The 17922-nt window shown below is 37.5% G+C and overlaps 2 protein-coding genes across 2 annotated transcripts; both read left to right on the forward strand.

Annotated features, from left to right (window-relative positions):
• The first annotated feature begins 2863 nt into the window (after positions 1–2863).
• On the forward strand, positions 2864–7015 carry LOC127412883 (DNA-directed RNA polymerase II subunit RPB7). Its single transcript, XM_051649580.1, has 8 exons — positions 2864–3011; positions 3460–3569; positions 3659–3818; positions 5572–5622; positions 5838–5903; positions 6005–6076; positions 6177–6210; positions 6596–7015. The coding sequence occupies exons 1-8, from the start codon at positions 3000–3002 to the stop codon at positions 6607–6609; spliced, it is 519 nt and encodes a 172-aa protein (XP_051505540.1). The 5' UTR covers positions 2864–2999; the 3' UTR covers positions 6610–7015.
• A 1159-nt stretch (positions 7016–8174) lies between these two features.
• eef1g (eukaryotic translation elongation factor 1 gamma) lies at positions 8175–16123 on the forward strand. Its single transcript, XM_051649802.1, has 10 exons — positions 8175–8235; positions 9019–9177; positions 9267–9330; positions 9429–9571; positions 9705–9848; positions 10546–10675; positions 11620–11842; positions 12835–13007; positions 13192–13316; positions 15827–16123. The coding sequence occupies exons 1-10, from the start codon at positions 8224–8226 to the stop codon at positions 15983–15985; spliced, it is 1332 nt and encodes a 443-aa protein (XP_051505762.1). The 5' UTR covers positions 8175–8223; the 3' UTR covers positions 15986–16123.
• Positions 16124–17922: the final 1799 nt, after the last annotated feature.

A 17922-nucleotide genomic window follows, 5' to 3' on the forward strand; every position in this document is an offset into this window, starting at 1 on the left:
ACTGTCCTGGTTACAAAAGCAAAGTTTCTATACTTTTGAGGCATAAGCAATTAGGAAATAACACTTACTACCCAGGAACCAAAAAAATAAATACATTTGTTACACAGTGACATCTTTCTAATTTTTTTTTTTTTTTTTTTTTTTTTTCTGGCCTTGAGAGACATGCATGTATGTATCACTAATATTTAATATTTGTGTATGATTTTCCAAGGCTTGGTCAATGTGAGGTACTGTTAAGACAGTATGTTTGACATGCATTGACAAAGTGTCTTCTCATTACGTTCAAAGAGAGCGCCAAAACATAAAACTCAGAAACTGAAACAGGGGTTTTCAGTGAAGCTGCAATATAGCAGTGGCCAAACTCCCCACACATAGAGAAAGAGGGAATATAAAAGGCTTGGGTTTGATTAAATGAAAGCCCCTGTCTGCATTACACGAAGGCCATAAACTTGTGACTGCGAGGACATCCGCAAGCATTCTCACTCCCTTTTTTAATATCAAGATCAATGCTATGAGGATCCACTTTCTACAAGAATGTAGTGCAGACAAAATGAAGAAGTCCCCAAAGACCATCTTTGATTTTGGACTATGCATAATGCAAACCCCATCCACCATGCTCAGATATTTGTGGACATCTGCCAATGCTCATCAACATGCATGGCTTTAGTCCGAGGGTATCTGACCTGCCTGAGCAACAATGGTGAGACAGTCTGATCTATAGCACTCCACTGCATTTGCTTTTATATGCTTGTGAAAGAGAAGCTTTTAAAACTTGCTATTAAAGCTACAAAACAGCAACAAAACTGAAATGACCCCTTTCAGAGACATTTTCTTACATTTCCTCATATATAGTTTCAGTTGTTGCATAGCTGTTAGTATAAGGGGCCTCTTAAACACATGACATTCTGCTACATGATATTACAATTTTATGAATGTAGTGTCTATGTATTCAGGTAAAATAAAATAAATAATAATAGGCTGTAATATAGGATTATATTATAGCCTTGGCTATTATTATAATGTGCATTGTTGTTGTTGTTGTTGTTATTGTTGATTTTGTCGCACATTCGGTCTATTTGTTTGTATATTCCCTTTTGTTCAGGCCTACTTATGAAAGCTATACATTGTTGTTTCGTATTAATGCTATTTAACGTGAATTAATGTCAGAAATGTCGTTGCTTGCCACCATTCCTGCATTAGCTTACTACTCCAGCTTGTGAGGGAAATGTGGATTCCGTTCAGCACCTTCAGACCAGACAGCTCCTCTACGAACCTATAACCTGATGTATTGAAACAGGCGCAACTCCGTCGCTAAAAACTACAACGACGATCTTAAACGTTAAACTCTTCATAACAAGTCTTCATATCAAAACCAGTTCAACACGCACACCACCAGCTTGACCGATAGAAAATGTCAAAGTTCCTACATAGAGTGACATAGTTTACTTTGGAATTATAGTGTCATCTTGTGGTTGTGTATCGTCAATGTTATTCCATTCTGCGTTTTTGTCCCAAAAAAAGAGACTGAAGACACGGAACTCACTTTCTTTTCTTTTGCTATGTTAAAATATTTTAATCTAAACACGTATGCAACATGTTTAAAATACTTTTTATATTATAGTATAAATTGTGCCTAAGTAAGCATTTCTTTACAAAACTTTTATTTGTTTATTTATTTAAATTAAATGGATCAGTTGGACCCTAAAGTGAAGGAAATTGAAGATGTTAAAATATAACATAGTTGATAAGATAATGTGATCACTGCATAATTCCTTTTATTTCCATTCGTGTTATTTCATAGTACACTTTTATTCTAAAATATGGACAAGAGAAATAATAATGATTGAGAAGGTGTTCCATACTTTGATATTGTTAAAAGATTTTAAGTGCTTTCGAAAATAGAAATTCTGCATCTTTTTCATTATACCGGTAACTGGTTTACTTTTTCATTAGAAATATACAACGATCAGCCACAACATTAAAACTACCAACCTAATATTGCATAGGTCCCCCTGGTGCCGCCAAAACAGCACCAATCCACATCTCAGAACAGCATTCTGAGATGCTATTCTTCTCACCACAATTGTACAGTGCTGTTATCTGAGTTACAGTAGACTTTGCCAGTTTAAATCAGTATGGCCATTCTCGGTTGACCTCTTTCATCAACAAGGCATTTCCGTCCACAGAACTGCCCCTCACTGGATGTTTTTTTGTTTTTGGCACCATTCTGAGTAAACTCTAGAGACTGTTGTGCGACAAATTCCCAAGAGATCAGCAGTAACAGAAATACTCAAACCAGCCCGTCTGGCACCAACAATCATGCCACGGTCCAAATCACGGAGATTTTTCCCCATTCTGATGGTTGATCTGAATATTAACTGAAGCTCCTGACCCATATCAGCATGATTTTATACACTGCACTCCTGCCACATGCCACATGCATGATTGTTGGTGCCAGATGGGGTGGTTTGAGTATTTCTGTAACTGCTGATCTCCTGGGATTTTAACACACAACAGTCTCTAGAGTTTACTCAGAATGGTGCCAAAAATAAAAAAACATCCAGTGAGCGGCAGTTCTATGGATGGAAATGCCTTGTTGATGAGAGAGGTCAACAGAGAATGGCCAGACTGGTTCGAACTGACAAAGTCGACTGTAATTTAGATAACTGCTCTGTACAATTGTGGTGAGAAGAATAGCATCTCAGAATGCTATTCTGAGATGCGGGTTGGCGCTGTTTTGGCGGCACGAGGGGGACCTACACAATACTAGGCAGGTGGTTTTATATGTTGTGGCTAATCGGTGTATGCCTTGTATTTTGGTCTCAAGGTCTCACAGGACTCTTAATTTGAAATCTGAGTCACCGGAAGGACTATTTTGTTGCTGGATTCCTAGTTTTAAGTTCTTCGCCTGAACACGCAAAAAACAATACACGCGGTTATTTACTCAGTTTTATATAGAATTAAGACTTATTGAGAATAAAGACACAACGCTTTAAGAAATGTTTTATCACGTAAGATATACATTTTTATTAATATGTTGAAATTTAGCTTAGATTAGCAGCGAGAATTCTACATTACATGTTGATTTGAGTCTTGTCTCAAAGTTGTGTCTCACACATAAAACATAATTAGCTGCCGACTTAAACATCATTTTTGTACTCACTAGTTTTTCAAAACTCTGTCAGTCTAATAGTATAATTTTGGATTAATGGATCCAAAGTTGAAGTGCTAATTTGCCATATTTGATTAAAATGTGAACACTGACCAGTGAATACTGCAAATGGTATTATTTTAAACAATGTTGCTGTAGTGCTGTTCATGTAATGCATTAAAAGCAGATATTAGTTATTAGTTAAGGCATTTGCGAACAGAATTCATAATCCCCACATGACTTGTAGCTTTTCAGTAAATGGCAAATATGAATGTCCATTCATAATTTTTCAATAATGAATACTCTAGATCTCTTTGGAGCATGAGATTCTCCTCCACCCAAGATACTTTGGACCAAACCTTCTGAACACGGTCAAACAGAAACTGTTCACTGAGGTGGAGGGTACATGCACGGGAAAGTAAGTCCAATTGGAACACACAGATCTGACTTTCTTCATGAATGCTATTCACTTATGTTTGATTGTAATGACTCTCTTTTGTTTCACAGGTATGGCTTTGTCATTGCAGTAACCACGATCGATAATATTGGAGCCGGTGTGATACAGCCTGGCAGAGGTTTTGTTCTGTACCCTGTCAAATACAAAGCTATTGTATTCCGTCCCTTCAAGGGAGAGGTGGTTGACGCTGTTGTCACTCAGGTTAACAAAGTAAGTCCATTTTATCTCCTGTCAAAGCTGCGAGTTTTGTTCTGGAGATTTTTGAGAGCACTTTGAGTTCTTGTACATGGTTTAAGTCCTAGTGCATCTCTTGTTAACAGAGTACTTGCACATTGATCTTAAACTCAGCAAAAAAAGAAATGTCCCTTTTTCAGGACATTGTATTTTAAAGATATATTTTAGATAATTTTGTAAAAATCCAAATAACTTTACAGATCTTTATTGTAAAGGGTTTAAACAATGTTTTCCATGCTTGTTCAATGAACCATAAACAATTAATGGACATGCACCTGTGGAACGGTCATTAAGACACTAACAGCTTACAGACGGTAGGCAATTAAGGTCACAATTATAAATACTTAGGACACTAAAGAGACCTTTCTACTGACTCTGAAAACACCAAAAGAAAGATGCCCAGGGTCCCTGCTCATCTGTGTGAACGTGCTTCAGGCATGCTGCATGGAGGCATGAGGACTGCAGATGTGGCCAGGGCAATAAATTGCAATGTCCGTACTGTGAGACGCCTAAGACAGCGCAACAGGGAGACAGGAAGGGCAGCTGATCGTCCTCGCAGTGGCAGACCACGTGTAACAACACCTGCACAGGATCGGTACTTCCGAAAATCACACCTGCGGGACAGGTACAGGATGGCAACAGCAACTGCACGAGTTACACCAGGAATGCACAATCCCTTCATCAGTGCTCAGACTTGTCTGCAATAGGCTGAGAGGGGCTGGACTGAGGGCTTGTAGGCCTGTTGTAAGGCAGGTCCTTACCAGACATTACCGGCAACAATGTCGCCTATGGGCACAAACTCACCTTCGCTGGACCAGACAGGACTGGCAAAAAGTGCTCTTCACTGATGAGTCATGGTTTTGTCTCACCAGGGGTGATGGTCGGACTCGCATTTATCGTAAAAGGAATGAGTGTTACACCGAGGCCTGTACTCTGGAGTGGGATCGAATTGGAGGTGGAGGGTCCGTCATGGTCTGGGGCGGTGTATCACAGCATCATCGGACTGAGCTTGTTGTCATTGCAGGCAATCTCAACACTGTGCGTTACAGGGAAGACATCCTCCTCCCTCATGTGGTACCCTTCCTGCAGGCTCATCCTAACATGACCCTCCAGCATGACAATGCCACCAGCCATACTGCTCGTTCTGTGCGTGATTTTCTGCAAGACAGGAATGTCATTGTTCTGCCATGGCCAGCGAAGAGCCCGGATCTCAATCCCATTGAGCACGTCTGGGACCTGTTGGATCGGAGGGTGAGGGCTAGGGCCATTCCCCCCAGAAATGTCTGGGAACTTGCAAGTGCCTTGGTGGAAGAGTGGGGTAACATCTCACAGCAAGAACTGGCAAATCTGGTGCAGTCCATGAAGAGAAGATGCACTGCAGTACTTAATGCAGCTGGTGGCCACACCAGATACTGACTATTACTTTTGATTTTGACCCCCCCTTTGTTCAGGGACACATTATTCCATTTCTGTTAGTCGCATGTCTGTGAAACTTGTTCAGTTCATGTCTTAGTTGTTGAATCTTTTTATGTTCATACAAATATTAACATGTTAAGTTTGCTGAAAATAAAAGCGGTTGAAAGTGAGAACATTTCTTTTTTTTGCTGAGTTTATATGAAATGTTCATAAAACTCATAGTACCTGATGTTTAAAAATAAAAATAAAAAAAAATAACAAAAAGTTAAATCTGTTGGACCCTGCTTACATTTTTCTTCCCCCCTTTTCTCAGGTTGGACTCTTTACAGAAATTGGCCCCATGTCCTGTTTCATCTCTCGACATGTAGGTATTCCATGAGAATTATTTTGATAGTAATCGTCAGCAGTAAATGATTGCTTAGTGCAACCAAGCTCCTTATAACAATATTTTATTTAAAACATTTTTGACATTTTATATAGTTATTTGAAGTGTCATAGCCAACTGTGTAAGTGTCCAAGCTTATAGCATGTTAAATGTTTGTACAAATTTTTTTATATCTATGTTATTTCTGTATCTAGTCCATTCCCTCTGAGATGGAGTTTGACCCTAACTCAAATCCTCCCTGCTATAAGACAGTTGATGAGGTAAGACTCATTGAATTGCCTTAAAAGTTTAATTGACGGGAATTCTGTACAAATCCTGTACATGAAAAAATGTGTATCATTTCGGTTTGTTTCGTCAACAGGACATTGTGATCCAACAAGATGATGAAATACGACTAAAGATTGTGGGAACTCGAGTGGATAAGAATGATATTGTAAACATCTGTCCCTTTTTCTTTCATATGCTGAACATTCTTTTATAATTGTTAATAATTATTTATGATTGTTAAAATTCTTCAACTACTTTTATTTTAGTTTGCCATTGGATCGCTTATGGATGACTACCTGGGTAGGTATTTCTTATGAACAGTTTTTTTTACAGTCAGTGGCTAGCAATTAGCTATGCTTAAAATTTCACAGATGTTTACAGTTCGTACTCTTCACATTTCTCTAATCCCTATAATTAATAAAATGGTTTTAAATCTTTTTTTATTTTTTATTATTATTATTGATAAAGCAAAATGTCAGCCATAAGATAATATTTATAAACCATTACAATGATTTATTATTTATCACAAATTTAGGCTTAGGCCTTAAAATCAACTGTGAGATTTGGCAGTTTTTCTTTTATTAAAAAAAAAAAAACAACAAAAAAAAAACATCCATGGCTTTAATTGCTAATATATATCATGTTATCCAAATATTGTCTGAAATTTTCACTGTTTTTCTTTCAGGTCTCGTCAGCTGATTCTTCTGTCAAGGATATGGGAAATATGAAAGCTGTGGTGATTCATCATAGTTGCTTATCTATATACTGTAATTACTTTCCCATGAAGTATCCTCTCATGATGCTGGCCTCTTTATTCTCCAGTTGTCCCATGGGAACACGTTTCTTGTGGAACAGAATCAAATAGAAGGGGAACAATATGTAGCTCAGCAGTGGATCTACATGTGGGAAAACTCTTGAAAATGAACAGTTTAATAGTGAGACAGCAAAGAAAACAGTATATATCAGTAGGGCTTTCAGTTATTAAAAGATCCTGTGAGAAAAACCAGTTGACAAGGACATTTTGGAAGGACAATATAATGACTCGACATATTGCTTTTGGAGTTATCAACATCCTTGCTATATTAAAGTTTGCATTTTTAAAATACTTTTGTTAACTTCATTCTGTCCTCTCTACTATTATTTTTTTCCACTTCAGTAATGCAGTACTCACAACATGTTGCTCAGATGTCTCCCTCTTAAATTATAGCCTAGGTTATTATTACAATATACCTTTGTTAGGAAAGTTAAAAGCTGAGGTATGTAACTTTTTCTGTGTTAATATGCTTTTATATATCCCAGCTTAATTTGCAGAGACAACTATAAGTAAGCCATTATAGGTTAATCTTCTCAAGCACTGTCTTTCTGTGGTGCTATGAAAATTACCCTGTTTGTTTTGAGAGACATGCTTAGACCTGCCCCAACAACTTTACTCAACCAATGGCTTGAGTTGGGGGCGGGACTAGCACATAGTTTGACCAACAGCAGACGGGGGCGTATTCAGAAGAAAGCTGTTTTGTAAACTAAGTTTATTTTTGCAATATCGTTTGGTGGCGCAGAAATTACATACTCCAGCTTTAAGCAATATATTTTGATAACATGTTATAAAAAGATTACATAATTAATGGAATTTCACACAAACTAAAAACACACACACACACAAAAACTAAAAAACAGTAAGCCTATACTCAACATTTTGCGGTTTTACACGAACAAGCTTTGGGGTTCATGACCTCAATAATAATAATAAAAAAAAAAGACAGGTTTGGAGCAAACAGTTATTAAAATGATGATTATGTAACATTAAATGAATAAATCATTATTAAATGATCCTAAGTCTTTTACTTATATACATACAAAGCCTTTGGAAACGTTCATAAATCAGTCAACCTGTGGTGGAAAGCTCTGCACAATACAAATACAGTAAACATCATAAAAATAAGACAAAGAAATCCAAGAAAGTGGGGCATCTCCGTTACAAACAAAAAACATTTTTCAAAATATTGAAGAACGGAGGTGGTTATATAATTTATAAATAAAGTGCTCCGCCAAAATAGTAATATAAGTAGCCAATAAATCAAATGTATTAGATGGTGATCTTTATAATACCACATTCTATATCTTCAAATTAGATGAGAAAGTTTCTGCAACCACATATTTTTCTATTAACCAATTCTGAAAATTCACAAACACAAAAAATATTCTGATGAATGACTTTCAACAACCACATGCCCTCATTACGTATTATTTCTACGACATAACTGGCCTATACGTCAGTGCTGCGCAGTTTGGTTCCTTCTTTCTCTCGTCCTGAAGATGGCGGCAGGGGTGAGTAAGATGGGAGAAAACCTTTACACTCCTTATTTCTACACATCTCCATACCCAATCGTCCTTAAATCACACCAATCCGTACATCTTCAAACCTTATTGTCATACCGCTGTGATTTACAACCTCTTTTAGAGTTATTGAAGTGATTATTTTGTAAATACTCCCCACATCCCTTTAATAGGTGGTTGGAGTGCGGAAAGGCTGGAGCACAGCGCTGCGCTCCTTTGTGCCACGTTTCTCGGTTCGAGTTGCATGTTTGTGCTTTTTAAACATTTTGTAAATGCCAGAATGATATGTTATGCGTAGCTGCACTTTAGTTTCATGAAAGTGAAATGGATATGTCTGCTGATACTTCAATGTGATAATATAAGGGGGTACACAAACATACGGAGTTGGGTAGAATGCAGTCATTGTGATTGTCATTAAGACATGGTAATAAAGTACTCTCCAATTTAGTTATTGCCATCAACGACAGAGTTTAAAAAACGTAAAACGCACAGGAAGGGCTCCAAACACATGTGGCATTGCAACCTATACCAGCCTTTTATTTCTGCTAGCATTAGGCCTCTTCAAATGCATTTTAAACATTGTCAGTAATTGGAATTCACTCTCAGCTGTGTCTACCCCTTGGAAAGTGCTGTGTAATGCTCTATGAGTGGAACTTACGGTAAAGGTAACACTTCCCTATGAAGGGGCACTAGGCTATGTGTTGGTGAGCAGATAAAAGCAAAGCAAACAGCATCAGTTTCAGTGACCTAAAATTATATCTTGTCTTTCTGCAGACCCTCTACACATACCCAGAAAACTGGAGGGCCTTTAAGGCTCAGATTGCTGCCCAGTACAGTGGGGCTCGTCTGAAGATTGCGAGCACCTCCCCTGCCTTCACCTTTGGGCAGACGAACCGATCCCCTGCTTTCCTGAACAACTTTCCTTTGGGCAAGGTTGGTTTTATCAAGTTGCATTCTCTGCATTTGGGCTTGAGTGTTCTTGATGTAGAATCAATTTATAAACGTAGTGCTTGTCACCTTAGGTTCCTGCTTACCAGGGTGATGATGGCTTCTGTCTGTTTGAGAGCAATGCCATTGCTCACTATTGTAAGTAACAACTGTTTTGGGTTTATTTTGTTGTGATGCTGCTGATGTGTTTGCCTTTATAGGGAATAGTTATTAACACCAGTGTATTCTTCTGACAGTGAGCAATGATGCCCTTCGTGGCAGCACTCCCCAGGCCAGTGCCCAGGTGCTGCAGTGGGTCAGCTTTGCTGACTCTGAGATCATCCCTCCAGCTAGTGCCTGGGTGTTCCCCACCTTGGGTATTATGCAGTTCAACAAACAGGTTAGTGTTTGCAAGTTGTTCATTAAGTATATGCGAATTTAATGCTTTTTAATGTAGTGCTGGGTAGTGCCTCTTCATTGAATATTCTGTAAAAAAAAAAAAAAAAAAAAAATGTATTGTGTCTTTGATGTAGGCCACAGAACAGGCCAAGGAAGAGGTGAAACGAGTCCTTGCCGTCCTGAATCAGCACTTAAACACTCGCACTTTCCTGGTTGGGGAGAGAGTCAGTCTGGCTGACATCACTGTTGTCTGCTCTCTGGTCTGGCTATACAAACAGGTGAGTCTGCACATTATCTCTTGAAAAGCTGTGCTGTAAGCCGGTTGAAGGAAGGCTGAAATAATTCATTGTGATTACAGAATGGCTCTGAATAAACCTTAAAACCCAGGGAATTAAAATATTCTAATTAGAAGGGTTGTTTTAAATTTATTTTGATGGTGTGAATCATGAACCCAGTTTCATGGTTTCCTTAAAGTGAATATACACAGTCTGCCGGCTGATTAATATTGTGGAGGATGAGAATATAAGAGATTGAATGCCCATTGCAATGAATATGCAGACTTTGTGGGGACTAGTTCTTTCAGTTAGTCATCCTCCCACATAGATGTTTGGGAAACATTTAATTTTACTTGAATTGGTGCTATTTTAGTACATTTCTATCTTTATACTGTGGTAGGCTTTGTTTGGAAAATGATAATGAAGCAATATATTGTTTTGTTTTCTTTCCTAAGAAGGAAATAAATGCATTTTGACAAGTGTATTTAGTCAAATTTCAGCACTTTCAAAATCTGCGATTAACTATGAAAAATGATCTGATTAATCGCAATGAAAAATTGTAATCGACTGACAGCCCTAGTATATATGGATAATTATTTTTCAGTTCTTGTTTGTCGGGTGTTTTATGCTTCTTGTTTGCTGTCCTTTCATGCTGAATTTTTCGTTATTGTTCTTAAAATCATAATTTTAATATCTTTAGGTTCTTGAGCCTTCTTTCCGTCAGCCGTTCCCTAATGTCACTCGCTGGTTTGTGACCTGTGTCAACCAACCACAATTTAAGGCTGTTTTGGGAGAGGTCAAGCTCTGTGAGAAAATGGCTCAGTTTGATGGTAAGTTTCTCAGAATAATTGCATGTTTTTACCATTTCGTTATGGAAAAATTAATTGGTGTGATAAAACCAAGGCGATATTGTCAGCACAGGGATGTGAACCCCATCCGTATTGGTTTATCAAAGTGATGAGGGAGAAAAAATAAATCAATAATCGGACTGACAATATGTCAAAAGCAAAATACAGTCAATTGGTCAGAGCAGAGAGAAGTGTAGCACCTCAGTCTACAGAATGATCATTTCTATCTACTTGGAACCTCACGGTTAAATTGAGGCAAATTATTGAAATGCTAGGTAAATATTTGGCAGGTGACACCTGATGAAGTACCTTATTTGAAAAATTTAGGTTATCACTTTTAGCTTAGGACACCTTTAATTTAGATATATAAATTGCATGTGCAAGGCAAAGGTGTTTTGATTTCTTTTGGTTGATTTTTGTTTTGTTTCATTTTAACGATGATGCTGAAGCCAGTATATGTCGAAGCGAAATGAAACTGAGCCACTCCAATGTTGTGCATTTCTAAACTTGTCCATATCTTGTTGTAATTGTCGGGGGTGATGTTCCTAACATCAAGATCAAGTGCATAGGAATGCAATTGAGTTCTTTGGGTTAGATCTCAGAGAGCATATCAACTCCCATACTGCCAAAGGCAAAATATAGTAAATATGTCAACAATGAAAGGCAATATAGTGATGCACAGATAATATGCCCTATACCCGTCCTGTATAAAAACTGTTCAAAATATTCAGTTTGAGTGCAGCTCTGAACAGTCCTTGGCATTTGAAACTTAATATAAAATATTAAGGTAGAAGTTTTATTTGATCTTTCAGATTTAAGTCTGTCTTCACTTTTTTTTTTTTTTTGCCTTTTTGAGCTCTACAGTAAAATCTCCCTTTCTTAATGTACAAGTCAGTTTGCTTTACCAAAGATTGTCATTTATCTAGCTAAGAAGTTTGCTGAAATGCAGCCCAAGAAGGAGACTCCTGCTAAAAAAGAAAAGGGTGGTAAGGAAGGAGGCAAGCAGCAGCAACCGCAGCAGCAGGAGAAAAAAGAAAAGAAAAAGGAAGAAAAGAAGGCTGTCCCTGCTGAGGAAGAGATGGACGAATGTGAGGCTGCATTGGCTGCTGAGCCAAAAACCAAGGACCCATTTGCTCACCTTCCAAAAAGGTACTTAATGCACGACCACTAATTTTAGTAGAGGTGCACCTATCAGGAAATTTCACACTGTGATTGGGCAATACCAATCCAATCACCTATATTTTCAGTGTGCCCCCTGCCACACTGCAATAATTATATGCCCCACACAGTAAATTTACTTTTAATTTACATTAATTGTGAAACTGAATTACGGAATTAAAAACCCTAATGAATAGTTCTGTTTTGTTTTCACTATTAAAGATCATTGTGACATACTGGCAACCAGTAAACATCATGAAAACATCACAAACAGCATAGATGTGTTCAAAAATAAAAGATTTGTCCGCTACAAGCTCCAGAACGGCTCCAGTGAGAAATCATTAGTATCTATGATATGTTTACCGTCGCTGGCATTTTGTTGTAATGCATCACTAATTATTAAGCAATTGTGAAGATGCAGCTCTTTTATTAAAGGTTAAACTGTTAATACTGTTATTAGTGGTATTGTGACAAACATATCTCTGAATTTAATTTGGGTTCTCACAAAAAAGCGATGAGTGACTGAGATTGAGAGTGCACCTGTTGGACTGAGTGAAACAGTGTGCATAATCTATCGCTCCACATACTGCCTGGCTGTTGTGACTCGCATTACATCACAATTTGTTTTTACATCCGTTTACAGTATCTTTGGACTCGAGTGGCATATTCATCTGAATTACAGCATGTCATAGTGCAAATTTGCAAATTTTTAGGATTGTCAATAGTTCACCCTCCAGTGGCTGCATTGTCATGCTTTGACAACTGCGCAGGTGCTCATTCATCAGAGATGCAATGTGCAATTTTGTGTGTGCTGCAATAATAATAATAAAAAAAGATTAGCCCTGTATCTAGGCACAATCACAGATTTAAGATGAAGATCAGCCGATTGCGATCATGCACCACTAAATGGTATTATGACTACCTGTTATGAGATGGATTCCCTTCAGAACTCTCATAGTGTTTTCCTGTGTTCTTGTCACCAGTTCCTTTGTCATGGATGAGTTCAAGAGAAAATACTCCAATGAGGACACTCCGACTGTGGCCTTGCCTTACTTCTGGGAGCACTTTGATCGCGAGGGCTTCTCAATCTGGTATGCGGAATACCGCTTTCCTGAAGAGCTGACCATGGCCTTCATGAGCTGTAATCTTATCACCGGTATGGTTGGATCACACTGTCTTTATCTCTTGTTTGAAGTTTCAAAACCATTAATCATTAAGTGCCAGGAATGTTATATTACTTGGTGTTCTTGATTTATTCAGTTTAATTTAACAACTTGTGCAAGAGTTGAGTAGCTCATAGTTAGAGGTGTCTGCAAGTACTTTCATGCTCTTCTCCTCAGGAATGTTCCAGCGACTTGACAAGCTGCGTAAGAATGCTTTTGCCAGCGTCATCCTGTTTGGTGCAAACAACGACAGTTGCATCTCTGGTATCTGGGTCTTCAGAGGCCAGGACCTTGCTTTTACTGTGAGTGATTTATATCTTCCTCCACCCTGTTGTGTTCCCTGTAAAGTTTGAATTTTATGGATGACATGCCTCCTTGCTTAAAATGTTAGCTATAAGACTGGAACAGTTATATAGAATGTTGATGAAAGAGTTTTTTTGTCTCTCAGATCAGTTGCATAGAAGTTGAAGTTGAAATTAACAAAAAAAATGTGCAGTGAAGTTTATTTCACCAAAATGCCATCTGTATTCCCAGCTATTTTAATGGCATTTATAGCTTTATCTATCTTTGCTAGGTTGTCTAGTTTCTGGTACTTGCTATACTTTGTAGAGAATGCTGGTGTACTCATCAGAACATTTAGGTCGTCATTTTGAGATTATGATGTCTGATGTCATATTCGTTTCAAGAACATTGCAGACTACACTGACTTGTCTAGATCAAATTATTTAAAACTGCCAGGTGCTTTCATTCCAAGGCACATGGAAAAGTTAAACTCCAGTGTGTTAAGTCATATATTGGCACTAAGCATTGAATGAAAGGAACATTATCTGAATTGAATTTTGGCCAATTCAGACCAATCAACAAACAATTTTTCCATTTCAACACAGCTGTAATGATCAAACTGAAAAGAATGAGAAACAGATGAGGGCCCCTGTAGTAAAAAAAAAAAAAAGATTGAAAGATTCATCTAGGATGCACATACACCATTATTTGATTAGTTTCTTTTGATTTGCTTGGCGTTGCCCATTCATTAGTAAATTTGCTACCAAATTAAATCTGATACAACTATTAGTATAAAAACGGTGTCTGAGCAGGTGTGCTATACATATTGATAGTTAGTTGAAGATTCTTGATATTGAGTTGACAGGCAAGTAGTTTTTGTTAATAGCAAGGTTGTAAAATTAAAATGTGATTTAGTTAAATTTAAGATAAAAATTTACATTTGAATGCTTATATCGTGCACTGATAATGACTTTAGACCGATAGCATCCTTGCGCTATAAAAGGCTAGATGCAGCGCAACAAATACTGTACAGTTTAACAGAACGCAGGTGTCTCGAGTCGCGTTTTTAAGGTAGATGTTTTTTTTTTTTTTACTTGCCATCTAAAAAAAAACCGCACCGCTCCTGCACTAGACGCTAAAACTACGAAACACGGCAAAACGGTAATTTACATTGAAAGCGTTCAGTGTGAACAGCCCCTTAGGTGTGGGACCTCGGCCATTATATCTTGCTCTCTTGTCAGTGTTTCTCAGATTAATTAATGGGTTTTTAAACTATTTGTCAGGGAAGAATTTCAGTTTAGAAATGTTCGTGTTGTGATCCTTCGCTCAGCATGTGCCAGTGGAAACATACTGTAAGATTTTCAGTGAAAGAGAATTGGGCAATAGTATCCAACCAAAGCCCCACAGCACCATCTGTTTCAAGGCAGAAGCACCAGGGCAGCAGTCTCGGGCGAGAGTGAGGGCGAAGATATGACGTGCTATTTTTGTGTTAATATAAAAAAAATAAAATAAAAATAAAAATTGTTACAACACATTTTAAGAGTGTGAGCTTAAGCTTTCTGAAAAAATGATACCAATTTTTGGCCATTAGTCCACAGTATGTGTAAATTAGCTTTTAAATTTGAGTGTGAAAAAGGTCAAAAAGCAGTCTCTGGACGGATTGTACCTATTAAAATAGCCTTAATTCAAGAGGTGAGACACGTGATATGGCTGATATCAATTTAATGGATTACCCTTAATTATTTTTATATTACATATTCAGCCTCATCGAACAATGCAACTAATCATTGGTAAGATTAAAATAGCAGGCTAAAATAAAATTGTAAAGTAAAAACACAAAGAATGAGGATTCAGTAATGATGGGGGTGCACTATACTGTACTTTAACACAAAATAATATGCAGTGATGACAATTATAATAAGTAATTTCTTAAAAATGTAGTTAGTTTGGGAGTAAAGACATGATGGAGAAATAAGAAACAGCTCCATCTACATTTAAACAGCAGGCTAAACGAGTAAATCTGAATATTAGTGCATTTTGAAAGAATGATACTCATGAATATCTGAAAACTTGTTACAGTTTTACTGGCAAACCTCTGTAATAAACGCTGTCAATCCGAAAGGTAAATGCAATATCCCCAGGGAATGTTTGATTCATTGAAGCATGACAACAAATAAGCATCCACAACATTAACAGGAAACATATCCAAGCAGTTAGCGAGTAAACTACTTAAATCCGAAAGATATAACTTCTGCCATGTAAACATCCCTCCTCGAATGCTTTTGGTCAGAAACTTACTGCAATAATGTAAGACTTTAGCTCTGCCCCAACTTCTGCCCAGAGACTGCTGCCCTGGCGCTTCTGCACTGTAACTGGATATAACTTGAATTGAACTGTAGCTAAATATTCTGACTCCGTTTAACCAGTATGGAGGTCAGTTAATTGACAGGTTTATTGTTTGGTGGCACAATTAAAAAAATACTTGTCTCAAGAAAAAGCTAATTTTATTATTTTTCTCATCTTTTCTCAGCTGAGTGAGGATTGGCAGATCGACTATGAGTCATACACTTGGCGCAAGTTGGATGTGGACAGTGATGAGTGCAAGACCATGGTGAAGGAGTACTTTACATGGGAGGGTGAATTTAAACATGTAGGCAAACCTTTCAACCAGGGCAAGATTTTCAAGTGAGAACGAATCCAACGCCCAGTATTTATCAACGTCAGAATCAATGGACATAAAACCTGTTTGAGAATCCCATGTACAAGTTAATGTGCTGTGGTGGAAGGAAGATTTAAGTTGAGAAAAAATAAAAACTTTTTCACAATCCCTCTTTGGAAGTGTTCTTTTGATTAAAAGGGGTTTAAAGTAAATTTATCAGCTGTCAATTTGGAATTTTGCATCAATTGGGGGGTGGGGGGGGGGGCTCTGCAAGTTTAAAGTGTGGCCTGTTTTTAGGCATTGCTGCAAAAATGAGTTTCAAATCTATTCATTTCTGTTCTTGTAAATAGTTAACAGTTTTGTGATGTTCTGGGAAGCTATCCTCCTTTGGATGAGGTAGAGTATAAAAGTTGCTCTTCATTAGGTGGTGCTGGCTTTAATGTTCCCACAAAGTATTTCACCACAGGGCTTAATGCTCTTAAGGGATCTGAGAATGACAAAGCATATAAATTATGAATTTCTTCTTAAATCTGGAAATCATTACAACTCCGGGAACAAAATGGCGTCCTGCACATTTAATGAAGGGAATTTTTGGATATTTTGACTTTGGGAAATGATGATAAACCAGAAAGTCCACCAGAGGGAGCCAAAAGTCACATCCCATGAAAGTGTTTGACCAATATAGGCCCTGACGCGTTTGAAACGAAGCCTGTGGTTCGTTCATAGAGATAAGTAAATATTTACACACATTGAAAGCTTGAAGTCACCGATGTGTTACAGATGAGCCCACCCTTCACTCTTTCTACGAACTACTTAATTTAACTTTAATTTAAAGTGCATGTGCTACTCGTTCCATTTTATATTCCAGCGAACAGTCAATTGTAAAAATTCGGCTTGCAGTTACAGTTGTGGCTTTAAATGTAGCCTACCCTCACCCAGTCCTGGGCATTTCATATAAGGAAGGTAAATGTTGAGCTGTCTGTCTTGATACAATCCCATGATAAATTGGCGCTATCCTTTTTAAATCTCAATGTGTAAAATGCATCCTGTCCTATTACATTTTTCAAAAGCTGCCTCATCTGTACATGTGAAGTGTTAGGCAGGCCCTGTCCTGTTGAAGCATGTTTTGGGACATACATTAAGTCAGGATCAACGTCTGTTGTCCCGGGTATTTAAGTGTATTTTGCCATTAGGCTTCAAGTTACGAAATTGTCAAATTATTTCAAACAAGTTAACTGCTGGTTTTCAAACCACATGTGCACAATTGCTATGTTTGGAATGGAAAACTAGCATACTTAATTTGTTACACAATTCAATATATACAGTACATTTTGTACACTACTGCCTTTTTATTATTATTATTATTTATTTTTATATATATGGTGAGGCTGTAGACATTATTCCATGATAAATGTATCTGTAAACTGTATGATACATTGGCACAAGACCTCTTCATTTCAGAAATAAAATGATTATTTAGCATTTTGTCAATACAATTTTGTCTACAAATGCTTTAACATTTGGCAGTACATTTCCAGTTCAGTTGCAACACTGGAAATGGAAGGTTAAGTCGAGCACATTGTATGATGAAATGCATCGTTCCATGTAGTAAGCTCAGTTGTATGCTGTTTATTTTGGTATTCGGTCATCCTGGTGTTCTATATTAAGAATTTTCATACTGTGCACAATATACAAATTAGATACTGCAGCAGTAGTAATGGTAGAATGCCTTTCTGATCTCAGCTGTTGTCTATATCTCATAGGCTTTTTGTTCAAGCATGTTTATCTATCCTTACAAAATGATATTGTTGTGTGTTTCTTGAGCGGTGATGGGAACTTAATTATACTGTACTTACTCATCTGCTAATGTCCAAGCACACATTTCTGTTTACACAGTTTATGCCAGGTTGTCATGTCAGTTGACACACCTGAGTTAAGACTGTGTAAACAAAAAAAAAAAAAAAAAA

The sequence above is a fragment of the Myxocyprinus asiaticus genome, chromosome 22 (genome assembly GCF_019703515.2).
Source record: "Myxocyprinus asiaticus isolate MX2 ecotype Aquarium Trade chromosome 22, UBuf_Myxa_2, whole genome shotgun sequence".
NCBI lineage: Eukaryota > Metazoa > Chordata > Actinopteri > Cypriniformes > Catostomidae > Myxocyprinus > Myxocyprinus asiaticus.